The sequence below is a fragment of the Musa acuminata genome, chromosome BXJ2-5, assembly GCF_036884655.1.
Source record: "Musa acuminata AAA Group cultivar baxijiao chromosome BXJ2-5, Cavendish_Baxijiao_AAA, whole genome shotgun sequence".
NCBI lineage: Eukaryota > Viridiplantae > Streptophyta > Magnoliopsida > Zingiberales > Musaceae > Musa > Musa acuminata.
Genome location: NC_088342.1, coordinates 40,222,116 through 40,241,846, shown reverse-complemented (window position 1 = coordinate 40,241,846; position 19,731 = coordinate 40,222,116). Strand labels below are relative to the sequence as shown.

Here is a 19,731-nt window from a genome sequence, read left to right as displayed (position 1 = left end):
ATCTAAATGGTTTATCGGATTTTGATAAAATTATCGGGTATAGCACCCGTTGTGATTCGTACTTGGTTCAGAAGCAGTGGTCACCGGGCGGTGATCACACCCAGGATCCTCCACGTCCGCTTGATAAAACCCCTCCTCGATCCCCTTGAATCCAGTTTCGGGACACCGCCTCGTCCCTAATTCTTTCTTTGCCGAGAACGTGAAGAGGGGATTCGGAAGCACCCCCGCAGGAAGGCGATGATCGTGCGGACGTACGCCCGAAGGGCTACCCGCTGCGGCGCTGGCCGCTCCTCCTCCGATCCCATCCTCCTCGAGTCTCCCGACGCCGACGACGACCCCGATTCCGCCGCCGGTGAGCTCCTCGACCTCCCCTTCTCCCAGGACAGCTCTCATGGCCGCCACGCTCCTGCCATTTCCGCATTATCCTCCCAAGATTGCTCCTCCCCTTGGTCTTTCGACCCCTTCGACGTCCACGACGAAGCCCCCGCGCTCCCCCGCGACCCGCCGAACGAATTCCACGGATCGGACGGTCCCAGGACGGTGTCGTGGGCATCGGCGAGGGATCCGTCGGCGGAAGTGACGACGTCGACGCTGATGGAAGCGCAGGAGTTCGGGGAGATGATGGAGCACGTGGACGAGGTGAACTTCGCGCTGGATGGGCTACGGCGGGGGCAGCCAGTGAGGGTCCGGCGTGCGAGCTTGCTGTCGCTTTTGTCGGCTTGCAGTACGGCCCAGCAGAGGCGGATTCTCCGGGTGCAGGGGTGAGTGAATGAGATGCTTTTTATATTTTCATCTGTTGCCCAATTAATTATTCCCGAAGAAAGTAGTTTTCGAGTTGATGGCTTGAAACTTCATAATATAGAGTCTAACAATGACAAATAAGAGTTTCCTGACTTAGCTTCTTCTAGCAGATAGTAGTTTCTGTTTGAAGATTTTGCTCCTCGTTTATGTATTAGAGATGATTTCCTTTTATCAACTTAAATAGTCTGTCTGCAAGTTGGAAAATTTTGTGTACAACGATGACCAAATAAAGGGACAATCTTAAACTACCATGGAGAAATGCCAAGAAAAGACTCCCCAATGGCCAACCTTAACATTTTTTCTGTATTAAAAGAAAATTAGTGCTTATTATGAAAGAATCAATAGATTCTATTCATTAATAAGTTTATATAGGCAACCAATTGATGAGAGAGAGAGAGGTGTGGGTGGGAAGATGCAGTCTTGGTTGGTTGTTGTCTAGTATGTGTTGATGTCTTGATGCAACTGGTTCATCTTGAGAGGATATCTCGCTCAGCAGGTGTCTTGGGTGCCATTTTTTCAGCTTTGCCAAAGAAAAAGAGATAGTCGATGCACCATTCTTCTTACCCTGACAGGTTCTGTCTGTGCTAGGAGCATTGCTTGATCAGCTCAGGCTCTAAACTTGGTTCATGCATCTTTGCTGCTTCAGTTTTTTCTTATCTATTCTTCTTCTTATAATTCTTCTTCTTCTTCTTCTCTGTTTCTTCCCTTCTTTGCACATTAGGGTGGTCTTTGAAACGCTTCTATAGCCATATTCTCATGCTTCCCATGCCTATGCATGTTGGTTTCATCTACCATATGCCAGAATTATGGGCATACAAATTTGTGTTGTGTTCTTAGAGAGAATGAATGTAGAAAGAGAGATGCGTGTTCTCATCCAATATTTTCTGAACATTTTAATGTACGAGCTAAAGATATTTGAAAATAAGAGAACATTCTTCTCATTCTCCCTTTTTTAGCTTATATTGATGGTCAGTATGGTGCTTTAAATTGCAGGATTTATTTGGATGGAATTAGAGCCATCTTGGAAGGCACTGATGCAAATGTTTAATTTCTTTGTTGTTTGCAAACTAATTTTGAAACTATGAATTTATATGAGTTTAAGTATAGTAATCTTAAAACCTAGTGTCAACCAGCAAGGTAGTCAAGAGATGTAAAACTTACAAGGTGTGGAATATAAAGAGATATTCAGTAAGGTATTTTTGCAAATAGTTTTAAGATTTTATATTGTTGTTCTTGTGCTAATGAACAATCCAATTCCAGAAATATAATAAAGGAACATTCATGCAAATAGAAACTATCTTGGAGGGCACCAGTGCTAATATCCTCTTAGAGTGGTGTGTGTATATATATGATTGCATGTGCTATATGTGTAAGCCCCAAAATTTTAATACTGTTGTTTTCCTTGTTTCATTTACTACTTATATCTGGACTTTTGGGGCAACACTGTTGTGATATAGCTTTTGGGAAATTTCAGAAATGCTTGTATTGTTGTCTGAATTATGATGCAGTTTCCAGTATAATAACATTTACTTTGTTGGTGCCATCTGTAGTATCTGTTGACACTTGACAGTATGTGTAATTTGACATGTTAAAGTTTTTAACATCTAACAGGATGGCCAAGAGGATTATTGATGCCATATTGGGTCTGAGATTAGATGATTATCCAAGTACAGTCGCTGCTGCTGCTCTTTTTTACGTCTTGGCAAGTGATGTAAGTTCCTTGTATATTTAAAATATTTTCTGTATTTACCATGCCTATGAGTCTTCATCTTCCATTTTAAGTGATAATATAACAAGCCTTATCAATGCATTTTTCATTGGGGTTCTTTTTATTCTTTTTTATATATGGTTCTTGTTTATCTGACTACAAATATGCTATATGTCACTCAACAGTGTTTGTCCTAGAGATGTAGGTAAATTGAATTCCAACAAGTTCATTATTATTTATTAATTTGATCGTGGACCTTTAAATTATTTTGCTTTTCCCTTTCATGTTCAGCACCAATTATTGGAAATAAACCCTATCAGCCTATCTTAGAATTAAAATTACACAAAAAAATGTCAATTTGCCTTCAGTTCATCCATCTTGTGAGTCATTTATATGTATATTTCAGTGATTCTATCCTAAAGCATAAGATGTTAAGAAAAACTTTTATACGGAATGTAAAAATAAATAATTTCAAGGACTGAAAGGACTATAGGCAAAAGTGGCTTGTTATATAAGTTTTATCATCTTTATAATCCAACACTTGCATTTTCTTTCATTATTCTGGTTAGTGTAGAAAGTTCGAATGATCTAATGGAAAGAGTCTTTTTTAGCAAGTCACTTAAATGGTGTTTGTCACCCAATTAATAATTTATTAGTTCTTTAAAGAGGGTAGTTGTCTTCTATTGTGCAATCATATAGCAAATTGAGAAATACTTAACTATTTTCAATTTGTTCTATAATCTGGAAATTTTTGTGAGAGGTTTAGTATATGTGAAGAATGAAGATGTATACATATATTGACTTGCATCTGTGGATTACACTGGATAAATTTTCATGCCTATCCACTATGACTGAATCTTAATTTATTCATTGAAGTTTGATATTATGTGCTTCATACTCAGCATATAGTTTGGCTGATTTACTAAAATATTTTTTTCATATTCCTTTAAGTTCTTTACCTTTTTATCAATTTGTTTCAGGTTCAAGATGATCATTTGCTGGATTCACCATCTTGTATTGGTTTTCTTCTTAAGTTATTGAATCCAACAATTCCTGAGACCACTGGGGACAAGGCATCAACTTTTGGATCTAAGCTTCTTGGAAAACATAAGACTCAAGTAGTAGATAGTACATATAAAGGATTAGATTCCACCTCAAGGGCTATCTTTTCAAAAGTTTCAGAAATCCTTATCAGTTGTAAAGAGATAAAATCAGGCACTGAGACTGCTGATAGAACAGAGAGGCCAGAGCTGAGCCCCAAATGGATAGCTTTATTGGCCATGGAGAAAGCATGCTTATCCACTGTATCATTTGAAGGTAGAGTCAGTTTCCATTCCATAAAGGCCATTTGAATTATCCAGTGTTCGCATAGCTTTGCTACTGTTGCTTAGTCATATGCTTGATTAGGCAGATATCTTTCTAATGACCTGCTAAAAATCCTGTTATGACCTTTAATTTCTGCATGCACAACTATTCAAGTGATAGTAGTTATAAGCAAGGTTCGCCGTACCGTACCATATCGGCGTTTCGACCCGGGCTTGGTATGGTACGGTACCGGTGTATCGGGCGGTACATCAGGGCATACCGAGCGGTACACCCGGGCGGTCCGCGTACCGGTAACCTATCGGATCGGTACGTACCGCCCAGTGGGCGGTACGCTTCGGTATGGCAGGCCTTGGTTATAAGTAAGGATTGAAATATGGTACCGTACCGGAGTTTCGACTTTCGTTCGGTACAGTACGGTACTGTATACCGAACGGTATACCGGTCGGTATATATATATAAATAAATAAATAAATAAATAAATAAATAAAATAAATATATTTATTTATTTATATAAAAGTAAAAAAAAATCTTATATATATTTATATATATAAATAAAAAAGAATTTTTCAGCAATGTTACCGAAAAAGGTGATGCCCCTTCGCCTTTTTCTGCAACGTTGCCGAGGCGACGTCGCGTCACCTTTTTCGGCAACGTTGCTGAGGCGACGTCGCGTCGCCTTTTTGGGTGACGTTGCCGAGGCGACGCGACGTTGCCTTTTCCCGCTGGGGAGAAAGAGGCGACGTCGCATATTTATATAATATATATATATATATATATATTATAATATATATATTATATATATAATATCGCTCGGTAACGGGCGGTCCGTGTACCGGTCTGCTGACGGACTGGTACGGGCGGTATTATTCGAAATTGTAATCCTTGGTTATAAGCATCCAGGAGCCTAGCTATATTATAGTGCCAAGTGTGCTCCCCTCGAAAAAGAAAAATCTCAGATTTCTATTAGGAAACCCTGGTGTACGGTAAATTAATCTCTTGTAGCTAAATGCAATTTACTTTTTCATATTCATGTAATACGTTGGGCTCAACATTTGCACATCTGCTCACCAATTTTATCTGAGTGGTCTATCTGGTTATTGTTTTAGATATTGTTTTATGATTGTTTTTCATTTTCTACATACTATTGCTTAGTTTGCTGCTGACATCAAATATTTTAGATGCATCTGATATGGTGAAAATGCCTGGGGGGGACTTCAAAGAAAAGTTGAGAGAGCTTGGTGGACTTGATGCAATCTTTGATGTTCTTGCTAGCTGCCACTCCACCTTGGAGGTGAAATATAGTTTGAGTTACTTCACTAATTTTTTTATAATAAATATTTGTTGGACTCAAGGAGGAAATGTCATTTTAATAAGTGTTCGTATTTAATGGTTCTCTATCATTTGTTTTAATTTTTTTTTAATAGAGGTATTGTAGCTGGCATCATATTGATGGGGAAATGTGAGCATGATGATCGATGATATTGGCTCACTTACAAACATCAACTCTTTTGTGCCTCTAAACAACTTCCTTTTGGTATTGGTATAAGTTAATAATTTGTTCAAGTAAAATGCCTAACCAAGTGAAGATATTATTGCTAGGTATAATTTTGCTTATTGTGATATACATTAGTAATTTTCCTATTCAGTGTCCAAATCTGGTTGGATATAAAATGTTCCATCATTATTCTGTTGTTTCATTATTGTTTAATTTCCAGCTCTATCCTTTGTTGTTTCAAGACTTTTTGAGTTTTAGACATGGGCCATTGTGATTTTCTTGTGTGGTAGTTACTGGCGACATTAAGGATGAATTAAATACGTTTCCGTCTCTTTTTATGCTATCATCTGTCTTATTGCCACTGCAGTTCCTACATGCCTAGATGACCTAAATTGCCACATTAACCTTAAAATGTCAATATTAGTATTGACATGTGTTCTTTGAATTAACTTTATGCCAAGATTTCTTTTCTTTAAAAAAATCCTGCTGGAATTTTTTATCCTACTATTTTAGTTTTCTTAGGAATTCCGTGATTTTGACATGATGTTGTAGGCATGGCATAGCTCATCTTCATTCTTTCACTTAAACGATGAATCAGTGTTGCAAAGTATGCTACTTCTTTTAAAGTGTTTGAAAGTTATGGAGAATGCAACATTTCTAAGCAAGGATAATCAGGTACTGTACCATATTTTAAGTAGCCAAATTTATATACAGCCTATAGAATTTAGTATGTTGTAGCTGTATAAATTTTGATTTATTTTCAACAGAATCACTTACTTGGGATGAAACGTAAGTTGAACTCTGGTGGCCTACAATTGTCTTTTGTTGGGGTCATCATCAATGCCATCAAATTCTTTTCAGGTCTCTGGCATGTACTATCTGATCAATCATTCATCCTCAGTCTGCAATATGTTTTTGTGCATCTCACTTGAGGAAAATATCATTATACTGGTACTTACTGATGTTGCTATGACTGTAATTTGTATTGCACTGCAGATTTTTCTTTGCTCCAGAGTAATATCAATGTTTCAAACAATGAAAAGTTAATTTCTGAAGTTCAGAGTCTTCAGGTGAAACAAAAACTGAAAGGTAAATCTCTAGAGCTATTTAATGGAACCTTCTGTGATGTATGTTATAATTTAATACACCAGCTTTTTTCTTATGAAAGATGAGCATAAGTTATCATGTATCAATTAGATTCTTACATTCATTTTTCTTCCATTTCCTCGGATTTTGATTTGGCTCACATCTGAATTTGATCATCATTTCTTATGTATTTGTCTCCTGGAAATATCTGGAAGGTAATTCATGTTAACTTTAGTAGTGTAGGATGTTCTTGGTCTTCCGTACGTGAAAAAAATGCTGTTACATTTTATTTGTCTTGAATTTTCTTCTAAAGAACTTGCTTCTATTTAAGATGCTGTATCACCAAAATTTGGAAAAGCAGTTCTTGGATAAGATTTCTAATATTTTATTTTAAAATTATTATGGATGTTTCTAGTGGGATTAATTTGAAGTGCATTAGGATTTATCTTGTTCTCAAGCTCCATAGGCAGTGAGGTCCCTAGAAGTTATTATATAGTTATATTTACAGAGGATGCAAATCATTGTCACTACTGTGATTATTGTCCTGGGATACTGGTTGCTATTCATCAGTGAATAACAAGTTATCTTTTAGATACCTTATTATGTTTTTTTCCCTGCTATAATTTGTCTCGTACATTATTATTGCTCACCATTGTCAGTATATATAATCTTTTCCTATTTGGCAGATAACAACAACGAGACCTCAGATAGTCATTGTGTTGGGTGTTCTGATGTTGACAGGGATTCTGAAGTGAAGGTCATTAAGATATGTCATAAACGTCAGAAGTCATCTTATTCTCAGTCAGAAGTGTCTCTTTCTGGTTCAGAAATGGAAACTCATTTTTCTGCCTCAGTTTCATGTGATGTAATTGATAGATCAACTGGAGACAGCTCTGCAAATGGTAACAATTTAAAAACAAAAATAAATGGTAGTGGTTCAAAAATGAATTCTCATAGGGTTTCAAATCGATGGATCTCTATAAAAACTAATGGTGCAGCTGGCAGCATGTCTGAAAGACCTCATTTACCGAAATATGTTAAAGGTAATTGTAAATTGGACATGCATGATCCTTTTGCATTCAATGATGGTGAATTAGGACCTTCGAAGTGGGAATTGTTGGCAAAAAAGAAAGAAATAACTGCACATGAAGGTGCTTTAGCAAGTAAAGACGTTTCAAATGGATGTGACCTCCCGATATGTACCACAGATGATGTGTTGAGTCAACTAACAAATGCAAAAAACCATGATGATTGTGCAGTGTCTCATTCATCAGGAATTGATGAAGATTCAAGCCTTGTGGGAGACTGCCTACTTACGTCAGTCAAGGTAATTCAATATTTCTGATTCTCTTGATGCTGCTTCTGTACGTAAGCAAACATGCATGCACATTTGGCAAATGATGCACGGTACTTAATATTTCTTTCTTATGACCCTGGAAACATTCAGCAAACCCATTGTATTGTTATCTGAATATTCAATCCTTCAAGAGGAACAAGACTTCCTAGTCAAGCTATCTTAACTAGTATTAAGCAGAGTTGCCAAGGTTTGTCTGCTTAATTATTTTCATTTTTAAACAAGTTGACACAAATGTTGTCTTACTCATGTAATCTATCTTTTCATGCTATCATATGTTTCTTTTTTTGAATTTATTTCTTCCTAGCCTTTTTAGATGGTTATTTCCAGCATCACTATGCTGCGATACAAAAAAGTTCACTTCATTCACAATATAACTTATCTCATCATTTGTCTAGGCTAATTTTCTTGGGAACCATATTGGTGTCTATTTTATCTATTTAATTTGAACTGCTAACATCACTGGTTGTTTTGATGCAACATTTAGCACATGGAGGCCATTTGAATTCCATTTGGGTTTATAAAGAAGAGTTAGTTCGATGTCTAAGTTCGGCACAATTTTATCTTTTAAAGATTATCTCTTTTTGGTCTTTGCTCTATTTATAGTTAATATGGCTTCATGTACATCTTTTCCTTGTGCAATTGTTTAGAGCTCTTTGTTTGTTTAATTTGCAGGTTCTTATGAACTTAACAAATGACAATCCTGTAGGGTGTCAGCAAACTGCTGCTTGTGGTGGACTGCACACTATGGTTTCTTTAATAGTTAATCATTTTCCATCATTTGACTGTTTCTTCCAATCGAATGGCAAGGGGAAAGAGAATACCTCTTCTACCAACCTACACAACAATGACTGTCATCTGAACAACAGACATCTCCTTGATTATGAATTGGATTTGTTGGTAGCTTTGTTGGGTTTGCTTGTCAACCTTGTGGAGAAGGATAGTCAAAACAGGTTATTTCGTAATCCTTAATCATTAAATTTATCAATATACTTTTGGAGAACAATTAATGCTTTATATGATCTGAAAGATTACTTTACTATGTTTCATGGTGTGTTGTTTGTTGCACAAATGGTTCTAAATACCAGTCCATTACTAATACCGGTTCTTGGACAGATAGGTATGGTACTAGTATTGTGGGACATACCAATACTTGTTGACGAGTATGGGACTGGCCAGAGGAGGCGGAGGAGGAGAAGAAAGATGAAGAGGAGGGGGAGGAGGAGAATGCAGAGGAGGTGATGCATACTAACAGGAGGAGGTGGCGGCGATAGAGACATGATGGAGAGGAGTAGGTGGTGATCATGCAGTAGGGAGGAGTAGGAGGCAACAGTGATGCAACAAGGAGGAGGTAGAGGATCCCAAGGAGGATCAGGAGGTGGAGGAGTGAACAAAAGAGGATGAGAGAGAGAGAGAGAGAGGAGAGAGGAAACAATTATGACATTGTCATTGTTAAAAAAAGAAAATAATATGGTTACCAGGTGGTACTGGTCGGTATTGGACTATTTACTGCCCAGGAAGCAGTGAGCTTATGAGGTGGTATAACCCACACTGGACAAATATGAGTGGGCCTGTACCATATCACTTGGTACCATTTGATAGGCTTACCTTCCCATACCATTTGGTATTTGTACTATTTTTATGCTGGTAAGTCCAACACAGTGAGCTTATCGGGTGGTACAGCTCATACAGCATTGATCTGAACGAAATCACTCAATACATATCTCAGTTGGCTGTTGGACCATACCAACTGGAATAGGTGTTACTTTAAACCTTGGTTGCAGAGAAACTAACATGCATGCCCACTAGCCAATATTTCCAATTTCAAAGAAGCCTCCTAAGTGTAGTTCTTCACTGGCTCCGTGGGTTGATTAAGCAGTGTTAAGCTTTTACTGGGATTCATTTATCAAGTGTTTTCTTGCTAAATTCCGTCTTCCCAGCTTGATACATATACACACAATTTCCTAGAGCTAGAACCTGGGAGTCGTCTTGGTTTTTATGCATGAGTACTGGAGTTGTTGCTGTTTGATCCAACATCCAGCAAAATCTGTGTAACACTCCAAGATAGTAGCAAAAGAATCATGTTGCTGTAGTTCAATGGTGACTATGCAAACTCTATCAGGTAAACTTTATGCCATAACAAATAAGGGAACAGAAACAAAGAATGAAAAGGTAAAATACAAGGAACAGCAAACTAGAGCAAAGAAAAAAACAGAAACAGGAAAGAACATAAATAAGTTACCAAGAGAATTGATTGATTTGATGCATTTTGGAAACTTCTACTCATGCAAGCAAGAAGAGTTTTGTCAAAGTTGTTGATAGTCTTGAATGAAGATACCTACAACAGAATTGAGCTACAAGGTATGAATAAAGCCTGCTGAAAGATGAATTAAAGTTGGAGGAATTTTGATCTGAGATTATTTTGCCATGACAAATACAAAATTATGATATGAGAGTTGCATGGCTTGGATGAGATTTAGATGGTTGTGAAATAGTGATCGGAAAACATAATCATGATCTAGAAACCTAAATGACAAATCCTGCTGAAATCAAAATGACTAATTGGTTAAAAATGGCCTTAATTTGATGTTACAAAGGGTACATTTGATTATAATCTTTTTCTTGCCAAGCTACAAGCCTTTGATTCTTCTGCAAGAGGTGCACCTGGAAGTATAAGAATAAAGTACATAGAATTACCATCATGATCCAATTGTTGTCTGAAACTCAATTCTTATGTGAGAGAGAGAGAGAGAGAGAGAGAGATCTTGGGTTGAAAGGGACTACTGCACCCAAGAAGTTAATTTCCTCAGGCATGTAATTTTGCAATTTTCTTCTCTCTCTCTCTCTCTCTCTCTCTATATATATATATATATATATATATATATATATGTATATATGTATATGTGTATATATATATATGTATATATGTATGTGTATATATATATATGTATATATGTATATGTGTATATATATATATGTATATATGTATATGTGTATATATATATATGTATATATGTATATGTGTATATATATATATGTATATATGTATATGTGTATATATATATATGTATATATGTATATGTGTATATATATATATGTAATTTTGAAATTTTCTTCTCTCTCTCTCTCTATATATATATATATATATATCCTTTTACGGTGGCCCAACGGCAGGGATGTATTATGCCGGTTTGTTGAGTCATCCCACTTTTCTGTTTTAGCTCTGTTGAAAACAAGGTCAAATTACAGGGTAGATGTTTTTTGACAGTCGCTTATAACTTGTAAGATTTTTATCAAATTCTTTTAGAGCCTTCTCAATTTCAAGATATGCTCTATAGTCATTCATTGTTGGGAAAGTGGCTTGGATTTTCTTTATAACCATGGATGCTCAATCAACTTGCAATGTCATCAAAGCCCTGTCATTTTTTACCAATACAACTTTTCTCCTGATTTTTTTTTCTCGTCTTCATAGTTTATTATTATTTTAATGCTTATTACTGCACTATTTGATCATGCTAAGCCAAATTATTCATTGTTAGCATATTACATTAAATAGCTCCTCTGCAGATTGCATCTTGCAGCAGCTCGTGTTTCAGCAAGCCAATCAGGAAAACCAGAAAGCACAGAGACACAGAGGGATGCAATTCCTTTGTTGTGCTCCATATTTTTGTCAAATCAAGGAAATGGGGATGCTAAAGAGGAAAGAACTTATATATGTGTAAGTACATGCTGCATGTAGCCTAAAGATTTTTTTTTTTTTTTTTACAAAGGATAAGCGGTGAAGGCAGGATACATATCCAGAACCTTGCATTGCTTGCACCTTCAAAACTATGTCGGTTTCGAAACCTCAATCTTTGGTAAGTCGATTTGGTACACCACTTACATACCAATGTATTAGGGGTGAGGGATTGAATCTTCAACCTTTGATAAGTGAATGTGGTACACTACCACCGGACCAATGCTTTAGATGAATGCTATAGATTACCATGTAGATATGATAGTTTAATCTTAAAGATACTCTTAAAATGATAATTTAACAAAATTAGGCTTGTGGTGCAAAATAATGCTTGTTTTTGTTATAATTTTGAAACATTCATTTGGATCCTTCATGGATTCCATCCATGATCGATTATAGATTTAAAAGAAAAATGGATGTTGCAGTGCTCTTTGTAGAATTAGTTATTTCTATTTGCACCATGATTTTGCATAATATGCAGTAAGTTTGCAGCTGCATAATTCTTCATGTGCACTATACACATTTTTGGAGTAAGTTGCTTGATACATTGCATTTCACAGGAACGCATGGGAAATTTTATTTCTCTTCAGTCAATAAAGACAACATTAACTATCCATTTGTGTCCTATTTCATCACTAATAACTAAAAAATGTCTTTGTTTACTTCAAATTAGGAATGTGAAACATTAAACTCTACAACAACAATGACAAAGCCATGAAGTCCCAACTGAAGGACTGAACTCTGTGCAGCAAATAAAATGTTGAAGATAAATCTGGACAGGAAAAATGATCTGATTACAGAATTTTATAATCTATATCGTGGTTTCTGTATAAACAGAGCTCTTTGTGACACTATGGTGCTGGCTCAGTGCCCTTTTAGTTTGTTGTTTTATATATGGTTACCGATTTGGTACTCAGGCAACAAAATAAATTTAACTTCTTTGTCATTTTGAACTTTGAGTGCTATAGAACATGAAGAGTCAACAGTACAATCACTGTTGCTTAAATTGCAAATTTAGGCAATTCAGCTTGATAAAGACAAAGAAGGATGTTACAGGTTCCCAGGTGACAGTTGTGGGAAATTTGAGTTTGCTACTGCAACTGGTTTACCATGGGAACATTCAGGAATACCATGCCAAATAACAGATCTAATTTAATTGTCACCTCAGATGTTTAAAGGATAAGTTCTAGTAAGTTGGTTGATCATATTGTATTGTGTATACTAAGTCACCACTGAATCTAAAATTGATGATCTGTTGATAGTCTTTCATTTAAGTCTAGTGGTAACCCCTCAAAATTAACATACATTTCTAATGTTGCTTATAATCTTATATTCCTGCTAAAGATGTACATTGATTGGTGAGCCAACTGCTGACTGAATTTCTGTAATGAGTTAACAGGATGATGAAGAGTCTTTGTTGCAAGGAGCACGTGAGGCTGAAATGATGATCATCGAAGCATATGCAGCTTTATTGCTTGCCTTTTTATCAACGGAGAGGTTTGCATAACCTTTCAGTATTATGTGATCCTTTATGGTAGTTTAATGCACTCTTCTTATTAATGGTAATTTGCTGTCATCAGTTCCAAAGTCCGTGAAGCCATTGCCAACTGCCTTCCGAATCGGAACTTGCAAGTTCTAGTTCCTGTTTTAGAAAGATTTGTGGTAAGTTACCAAAATGTTCTTGTAATATGTACAAACTTGAGCTAAAGTCTATCAGGAGAATTAGATCCTCAATCATAACACCCCAAACTGAGTCATAGAGTCTCCAAATTGGAAATCGGCTTCCTTAAACATGAACACAACGTTTAAAATACTTGGAAGCTAATATATATACATGTATATATAAACATATATATATACACATATATATACATATACCTATGCCCGTGCGCGTGCGCGCGCGCACACACACACACACACACACATATATATGTATGTATATATATATAAGACTATCACAAGAGGAACAAATTATAATCTAGATTGTTTTAATTAATGATAAAAACATTTGATCCTAATCTAGATATTATTATGAAAAAAATAACTTGATTTAATCTCCAATGTCATTGATCAAATCAGACATAATTTTTGCTGTTAAGATTGCTTTTTTTTTCCTCCACCCGAACATTTTAGAATGAAGAATATATTTTTAATTTTGATGTTCTTCGTATTGTCATAGATCATGACAAATGGAGCTAATCCTTGATTTGGAGCTTCCTTGTTTAAATTTGAGGCTTCAGGATTAAAACCTATAATCCCCCAATAGGATTTTATCTGTGTGACTCTATACAATATATATTGGTAACTACTGTAATTCCATGTGGCATCGCTAAATGGTCTAGTTAATTGGGATAAGTGAAGCTGCATTATTAGCATGATATCTCACTTCCCATTGATATATTGGAATCACCTGTTACATGTTATCATGCTGCTCATTATGGTCATTGTTTGACAATATAATCTACCATCTAATCTGTTATTTCTCTTCCCCTTATAGCCCCTTGATGTTGCTTTGATATTTCAATGATATTTACAGGACTTTCATACCAGTATATCCATCTTACTCATGGACTGCCTGCAATGATTTGTGATGTGATTTAACAAATTAGGTTGTTTTTGTTTGTTTACTTTTGGGTAGCACATAATTATGCATTCAAATGGTATTGCCAGGCATTCCATCTGTCGCTAAACATGATGCCTCCAGAAACACACTCAGCTGTTGTCAAAGTAATCGAGTCCTGTAAAGGACCTTATTGAAGAGATCGTGCACAGTGCTGCTGGTCTTTTCTGCGCAATGTGGAAGTTATTCAGTTCTCAGACAATGAGGAAGAGTCCTGGGTTAGCTTCTCTGCTTTGGGCTCTGAAGACTCTTATGGCAACTTGTATCCTTTTGTCTTATAATCTTTTCTTTGTTGTTTTATATGATTTTTCTCCCCACTTCATGCTGCCACGGTTGTATCATATATTTAATAAACATCACAAGATGCATTGTTATTAATGTTCCTGTCATCTGAATCAAATAGATGTAGTAAATGAGAGAAGGCTCTGTTCAAAATTTTGGTGTCTGCTACTATGGATTTGATCTGTAATGGTGAAAGCATGTGAGTGTCAGAATCAATGCAGCAGATCAGTAAAGTGAATGAACACAACTCCTGCCTTCTTGAATTTTATGCTGGAATTTTCTAAAGAGTTATTGAATTTTCTGAGCAGCAGATCTAAGTAGCTGTTGTTTCAGGGTAATGCTAATTATGCAATCAAAATTGTCCATGTTTCCCAGGTTAATCCACTTTAAAGTTTCAATAAAATGTGCTGTAAAAGTGCCTTTCAGTAATGTCTTTTATTTATTTTCCCTTTCTTTTATTTTTCCAAAATATCAAATTAGTCTATATTTTAATAAGAATACCTTATTGGGTGATTCTTCTAGGGATGTTATAGTTGAATAATTTTTGCCTATATATAATTAGAAAAAAATTAAGAAGCGATTTATGTGAACATTTTTGCCATCTGAGTAATTTTTTAATTAGATAAATCAACAAGGGATTTGAGTTTTTTTTTATTTTTTGATTGAATGTTGCTCAAAGATGAAAACTATATTATATATTGCATTACGATTCATAATAATAAATTGACTGATTTGATCTCTCCAAACCTATTAATGTGTTGAGGAGCAGGGGTTGATTGGACATCTCTCTCTCTCTCTCTCCTTCCTGAGCCCTCGACTCGACGCAGCGAGCAAGCTTCTTCTCAGTTTCCTGCAGCCCAATGTCTGGTCGAGAAGGTTCGCCAAGATCGCCGCTGAGTTCTTCCGGCGGCACAGATCGGGTCCTCCACGTAAAACTCGTTGCTTCTTGACTTGGATCTTCTCTTCGATGCGTTTGGCCCGCGGGAGTTAATCTCGGTGGACAACTTATTCGAGTCCCATCAAAACGCCTTCTTGCCTACCTTCGAATCACACCGGCTGCATCCCTTTCTCCGCCTCCTTGTTCTATACAAGTGCGGTGACATTTATTTCCACACCGATGCTTTAATCGTCTCAGGAACCCCACTGGAGCTCAGTCTGGGGAGGCTGAGACAGAGAACTGGATTTGGCAGAACAATGCAATGACGGCATTCGACAGGAGTTATCCCCTCCACAAGTTCATCGAGGAGTTTGCACTGATGTCGACGGAAGCAAATGGGATCAGAGGGTGAAAGGGAGGTCTGGTTATAGTTTCAGTGTTCCGCCACCATCAGCATCCTTCTGAGTCGCTGGATCAAGATAACGAGACTGCTTTTGGGGTTCCAAAACTGGAGCCTTTTAGACTAGATTTCAACAAATATTGATTAGTTTCCAGTAGAAATCGGATTCTAGTATTTTCTGCAATTCCTCAAGCATCTGATGATGTTCAACTTTGAGAAGAACAAGCTGAGCTTCGAAACCAACTCAGTCTATAAATTGGTCGGAACATCTAAAAGACAGTAAGATCTTTCATTCATTGAATGTTCTGTTCTATAAAATTTTAGAGCACGAGTTGTGTTCGCTTAATTGGTTTTAGGAATTGATATAAGGAGTCTGCAATCCCTCATAATTTATCCAGTTAATGTTAATTGGTCAAAAGCTTCATTGGTAAATTATGCATAGCACAGAGCTTCTCATTGTTAAAACATGACTAAAGTTTACCAGAATAGTTGCTCAATTTATAAGCTAGATCCAATTTTACTCTTTAGTAGTTGTTCGTTCTGTTATGACGCAGTGGATTTTAGGCCTTCAATTAATTTTTGGTTTATGCAAAATGCATTTCATTTGTATGTTTATCATCAAATTGTTCTTGGAAAAATTGTGTTGAATGAAGGATAAAATTCTATGTTAAATTGAATTGAAGCAGTCTTTGCTACTGATCTTTTAATTGACATGAAATAGTGTTGTAGAGTAATCATGTTGCTTTTAAGATTAGAATAACCATAAATGATTATACTTCTGTATCTACCATAATCATAATGTACTTTGAATATTGACATCATAAAGTAAGGACAGGATTTGATTATTTACTTCTAAAGATACTTTCAAAAGAACATGTTGCAGAAATCAACCCCAACCTAGCTCAGATGTGATTCTTGAGGAAGGTGATGACAAGCTGGTTCACTTGATCAGGGAACTGCTCCTGAACAAAATGGCTTTCTTCAGGTATGTACTTGATCTCCAGATCAGGAACAAAGTGCTTCAATGTCCCACTCCTCACATAGTTCTCCATTCCTGGAAACTTAAATGCTTAGTCTTTTTCTCCCATGATCAACAACACAGGAACCTCAATTTTTGGATCGGCAATGCCTGTTCCCCTATACAATGTCCTACCAGAAGCAGAGTGGTATTGTCAGCACAATTTTAAAGGATTTCATTCATTCATTCATATGCTAACTTTGGCAGTTCACCTGTATGGCATTTGGAGAGGAAAATGAAACCCAGATTTCTCATATGGAGCAACATAGGCATTGAGATCTTCCTCAGTGAACCACTGTGGCAAAGGAGTAGATGGGTCTGCAAGGTCCATGATCTCCTGTCCTTCCTCAGCTATAGGGATTTCACACCTCGAGAATAGAATGTAGATGGTGCGAATGAGTCTCTTGACATCGAATCGACCGAAATCTGCCTCTGCTCGACCTGGTTCCTACCAAAGAACATTAGAGCAAGTACAGAGATTGTATTAGATAAATTGCCCTGATAAAGTGTGGTTTGAGAGGAGCTGCATTAAGCTAATGAATCATGGCATTCCCCGCCACCGCAAGATGTAGAAGCCTTCAGGTAATGTGTTGTAGGACATGCCTTGGGACGACACAAAAGGCATTCCCTTTGAATCCACTACTGGTCTACCAGTTCTATACTAAAATGAGCTGAAAAGAATCCAGTAGCAAGGAGGAACAACCAAAGGGACAACCTTGATCTGCTTATCGATGTGCATACGATACAAGAAGCTTTATTGCTTAAGCCAGAAAGGCACCTTGGAGATGGAGAGAAAATTGAGGATGGCAAGGAGATCAGCAACAAGGTCCTCCCAGGTGGTTTTCTCTGTCTCTGAGGGCTGGGTGGAGAGGCCATAGCTGCGGAGATCAGGAGCGATGGCCTTGAATCCTGCCTTGGCAACTGCATTCATCTGGTGCCTCCAAGAGTACCATATCTCTGGAAATCCATGGATGAAGAGCACAGCACCCAATTCCCCTACATTCAACAACACAGGAAGAGATTGATAAGAGTGAGATTCCTATGAAAAGTGTAACAGAAGAGAAAAAAATTAGCAGTCATAGCATTCACCAACCTTTTCCTACATGAGCTATGTGAAGGCTGAGGCCTCTAGTTTCCAGATAGGAGTGCTCTACCTTGTCCACCATCTTTCAGCTGTTCTTGCGGCTGTTTGCAGGGAGTTGACCTTCAACAATGTGTGTTGGATTGATCTATCTCTAATTCTCAGCAGTCACCAGCACCAGAGCTCTCATGGAATCTGGAACCACTTATCTCTCATTCTTTCTGATGAGAAGAAAACAGGTGCAGACAAGTTGGTCCCCAGCAATTGAGCTTTTTCCATCTTAAACATTGGTGTTTATAGTCAAGGTTGATAAGATTTTACCATGACTACTTTTTAGGATTAACAAGTGTCTTCAAGAAGAAATAACTACAGTGAGTATTCGAGACAACTAGATTTTTTTATTACAAGTTTTCAAAATTGCCAAATGACTTGAAGAAGAAAAAAAATATTGGGTGATTGATGTTAGCATGCAGCATTCATATCTTGTGATTATAGAATTCCTGTTTGTAAACTCTGTCTGGCTCCTGCTACAATTTTATTAATAATGTTTGACTTGAAGTTAAATCAAAGTATTGATCACCTGCAGAGCCTCAGTTCATTGTCTATTTTTACTCCTACTTTCTTCTTCCTCCTAGTATTAATAATCTCCAACTTAGTGAACTATTATATTTTCTTATAAATTTCTCCTCATTGCAGTAGTGAGGCTGCAGAATCACCAGCACAAGCTATTTCTACATTAATGACCAAGAAAAGAATGAACAACAAAAGTTTTGGAATGTTCAAAGGTGATGGTGATAGGTTAAAGATCTCATCTTTCGTTCCGCCTTTCTGGTTGGTTCTTCCAATATTTATAAATTCTCATGAATATAATGTGTCAGAATATTCATATGTGATATAAAGATAGAAGACCACTATTAGATTGATACATAATTTAACAGGCTTAAACTCATCTAAAATTGATGTTCAATTCTACCTTGAGTTTTAAACCGTACAAATTATATATATATATATATTATAGGATTTGTCTTTTAGGATAAAACATTATATATTATGAACGTACTTGAGAAGCCCTCTTACTGTGGGCTTCAAGTATTGTTATCTCTACAGTAAACACTAGCCATAAAGATCATAGTGCATATTCCCTGGACTCAACTGTGGTCGTGGTGAGCCAAATTTGAGACATTAATGTTCGACCTACTCTGCCATGTGGTGTTGATCTCACAACGGTGAGATGTCGACCACTTAAGTGTTGAAATGTCAATCACTAGATCCGAGGTGATGGCCACTCGGTGTCCATGTGTTAGTTAATGCCAGATGTCAGCCACCTTGCCCTGAGGTGTCGACCACCTAGTGTTAGTGTTCACCACATCATTATGCCCCCTCACTTAGCTTGCTGAGTGTAGTGAGGTCAAGTCAAGAAATATCGTTCGATGGGTCACCGACACCGAGGTCCTATTGGAGTCGACATGCATTTGGTCGTTTTAGCTATTTGCCCTCTTATTGTTCTTTTGGGCCGAAATGTGTCATTGGCCTACATGTTATTGAAATGCACTTTGGGTTGATTCGTTCTTGAATGTTGTCAAAATGCCATATGGACTGATTTGGTTTTGTGCATCGTTAAGATGCATATGGATCGATTTGGCCTTGCATGCAATCATCAAGATGCACCATTGGCTATATTAGCCAATCATGACGATGCATCATCATATGAGTGGTGATATGATACACATTCCCTTTATTTATTATTTATTTAATATTTTTTTATTTTTTATTATATGTTGCATATATTATAATATATATGGATCTGTGTAATGGGAATCAGGTCATGATTAGATCATGATAATGAGACCAATTCACCTTTAAACACATAGCTTGAATAATCCTGATCATAGGTTACTCGAGAGGGACATCGAGATAATCGGACAGATTGATGGACATCATAATATG

General features: G+C 36.9%; 1 protein-coding gene, 1 long non-coding RNA gene and 1 pseudogene across 2 annotated transcripts; 2 read left to right on the top strand and 1 right to left on the bottom strand.

Annotated features, from left to right (window-relative positions):
• The first annotated feature begins 144 nt into the window (after positions 1-144).
• LOC103985731 (wings apart-like protein 2) lies at positions 145-14,561 on the top strand. The gene is made up of 13 exons (XM_009403534.3): positions 145-761; positions 2,413-2,512; positions 3,490-3,826; positions 5,014-5,126; positions 5,883-6,005; positions 6,098-6,191; positions 6,327-6,419; positions 7,103-7,743; positions 8,446-8,723; positions 11,338-11,488; positions 12,906-13,003; positions 13,087-13,168; positions 14,177-14,561. The coding sequence occupies exons 1-13, from the start codon at positions 238-240 to the stop codon at positions 14,261-14,263; spliced, it is 2,721 nt and encodes a 906-aa protein (XP_009401809.1). The 5' UTR covers positions 145-237; the 3' UTR covers positions 14,264-14,561.
• A 1,285-nt stretch (positions 14,562-15,846) lies between these two features.
• Positions 15,847-16,913, top strand: LOC108952896 (uncharacterized). The gene is made up of 3 exons (XR_010487098.1): positions 15,847-15,964; positions 16,569-16,670; positions 16,788-16,913. It is a non-coding gene; the product is annotated as an uncharacterized LOC108952896 (long non-coding RNA).
• Positions 16,498-18,010, bottom strand: LOC103985732 (uncharacterized; annotated as a pseudogene).
• Positions 18,011-19,731: the final 1,721 nt, after the last annotated feature.

Excerpts from the sequence above, each read along its gene's own strand:
- LOC103985731 (XM_009403534.3), top strand. The coding sequence starts at position 238 with ATGATCGTGCGGACGTACGCCCGAAGGGCTACCCGCTGCGGCGCTGGC. Across the intron at positions 6,420-7,102 it reads GGTGAAACAAAAACTGAAAG|ATAACAACAACGAGACCTCA; the intron begins GTAAATCTCTAG and ends CCTATTTGGCAG. Across the intron at positions 13,169-14,176 it reads CTGTTTTAGAAAGATTTGTG|GCATTCCATCTGTCGCTAAA; the intron begins GTAAGTTACCAA and ends TGGTATTGCCAG.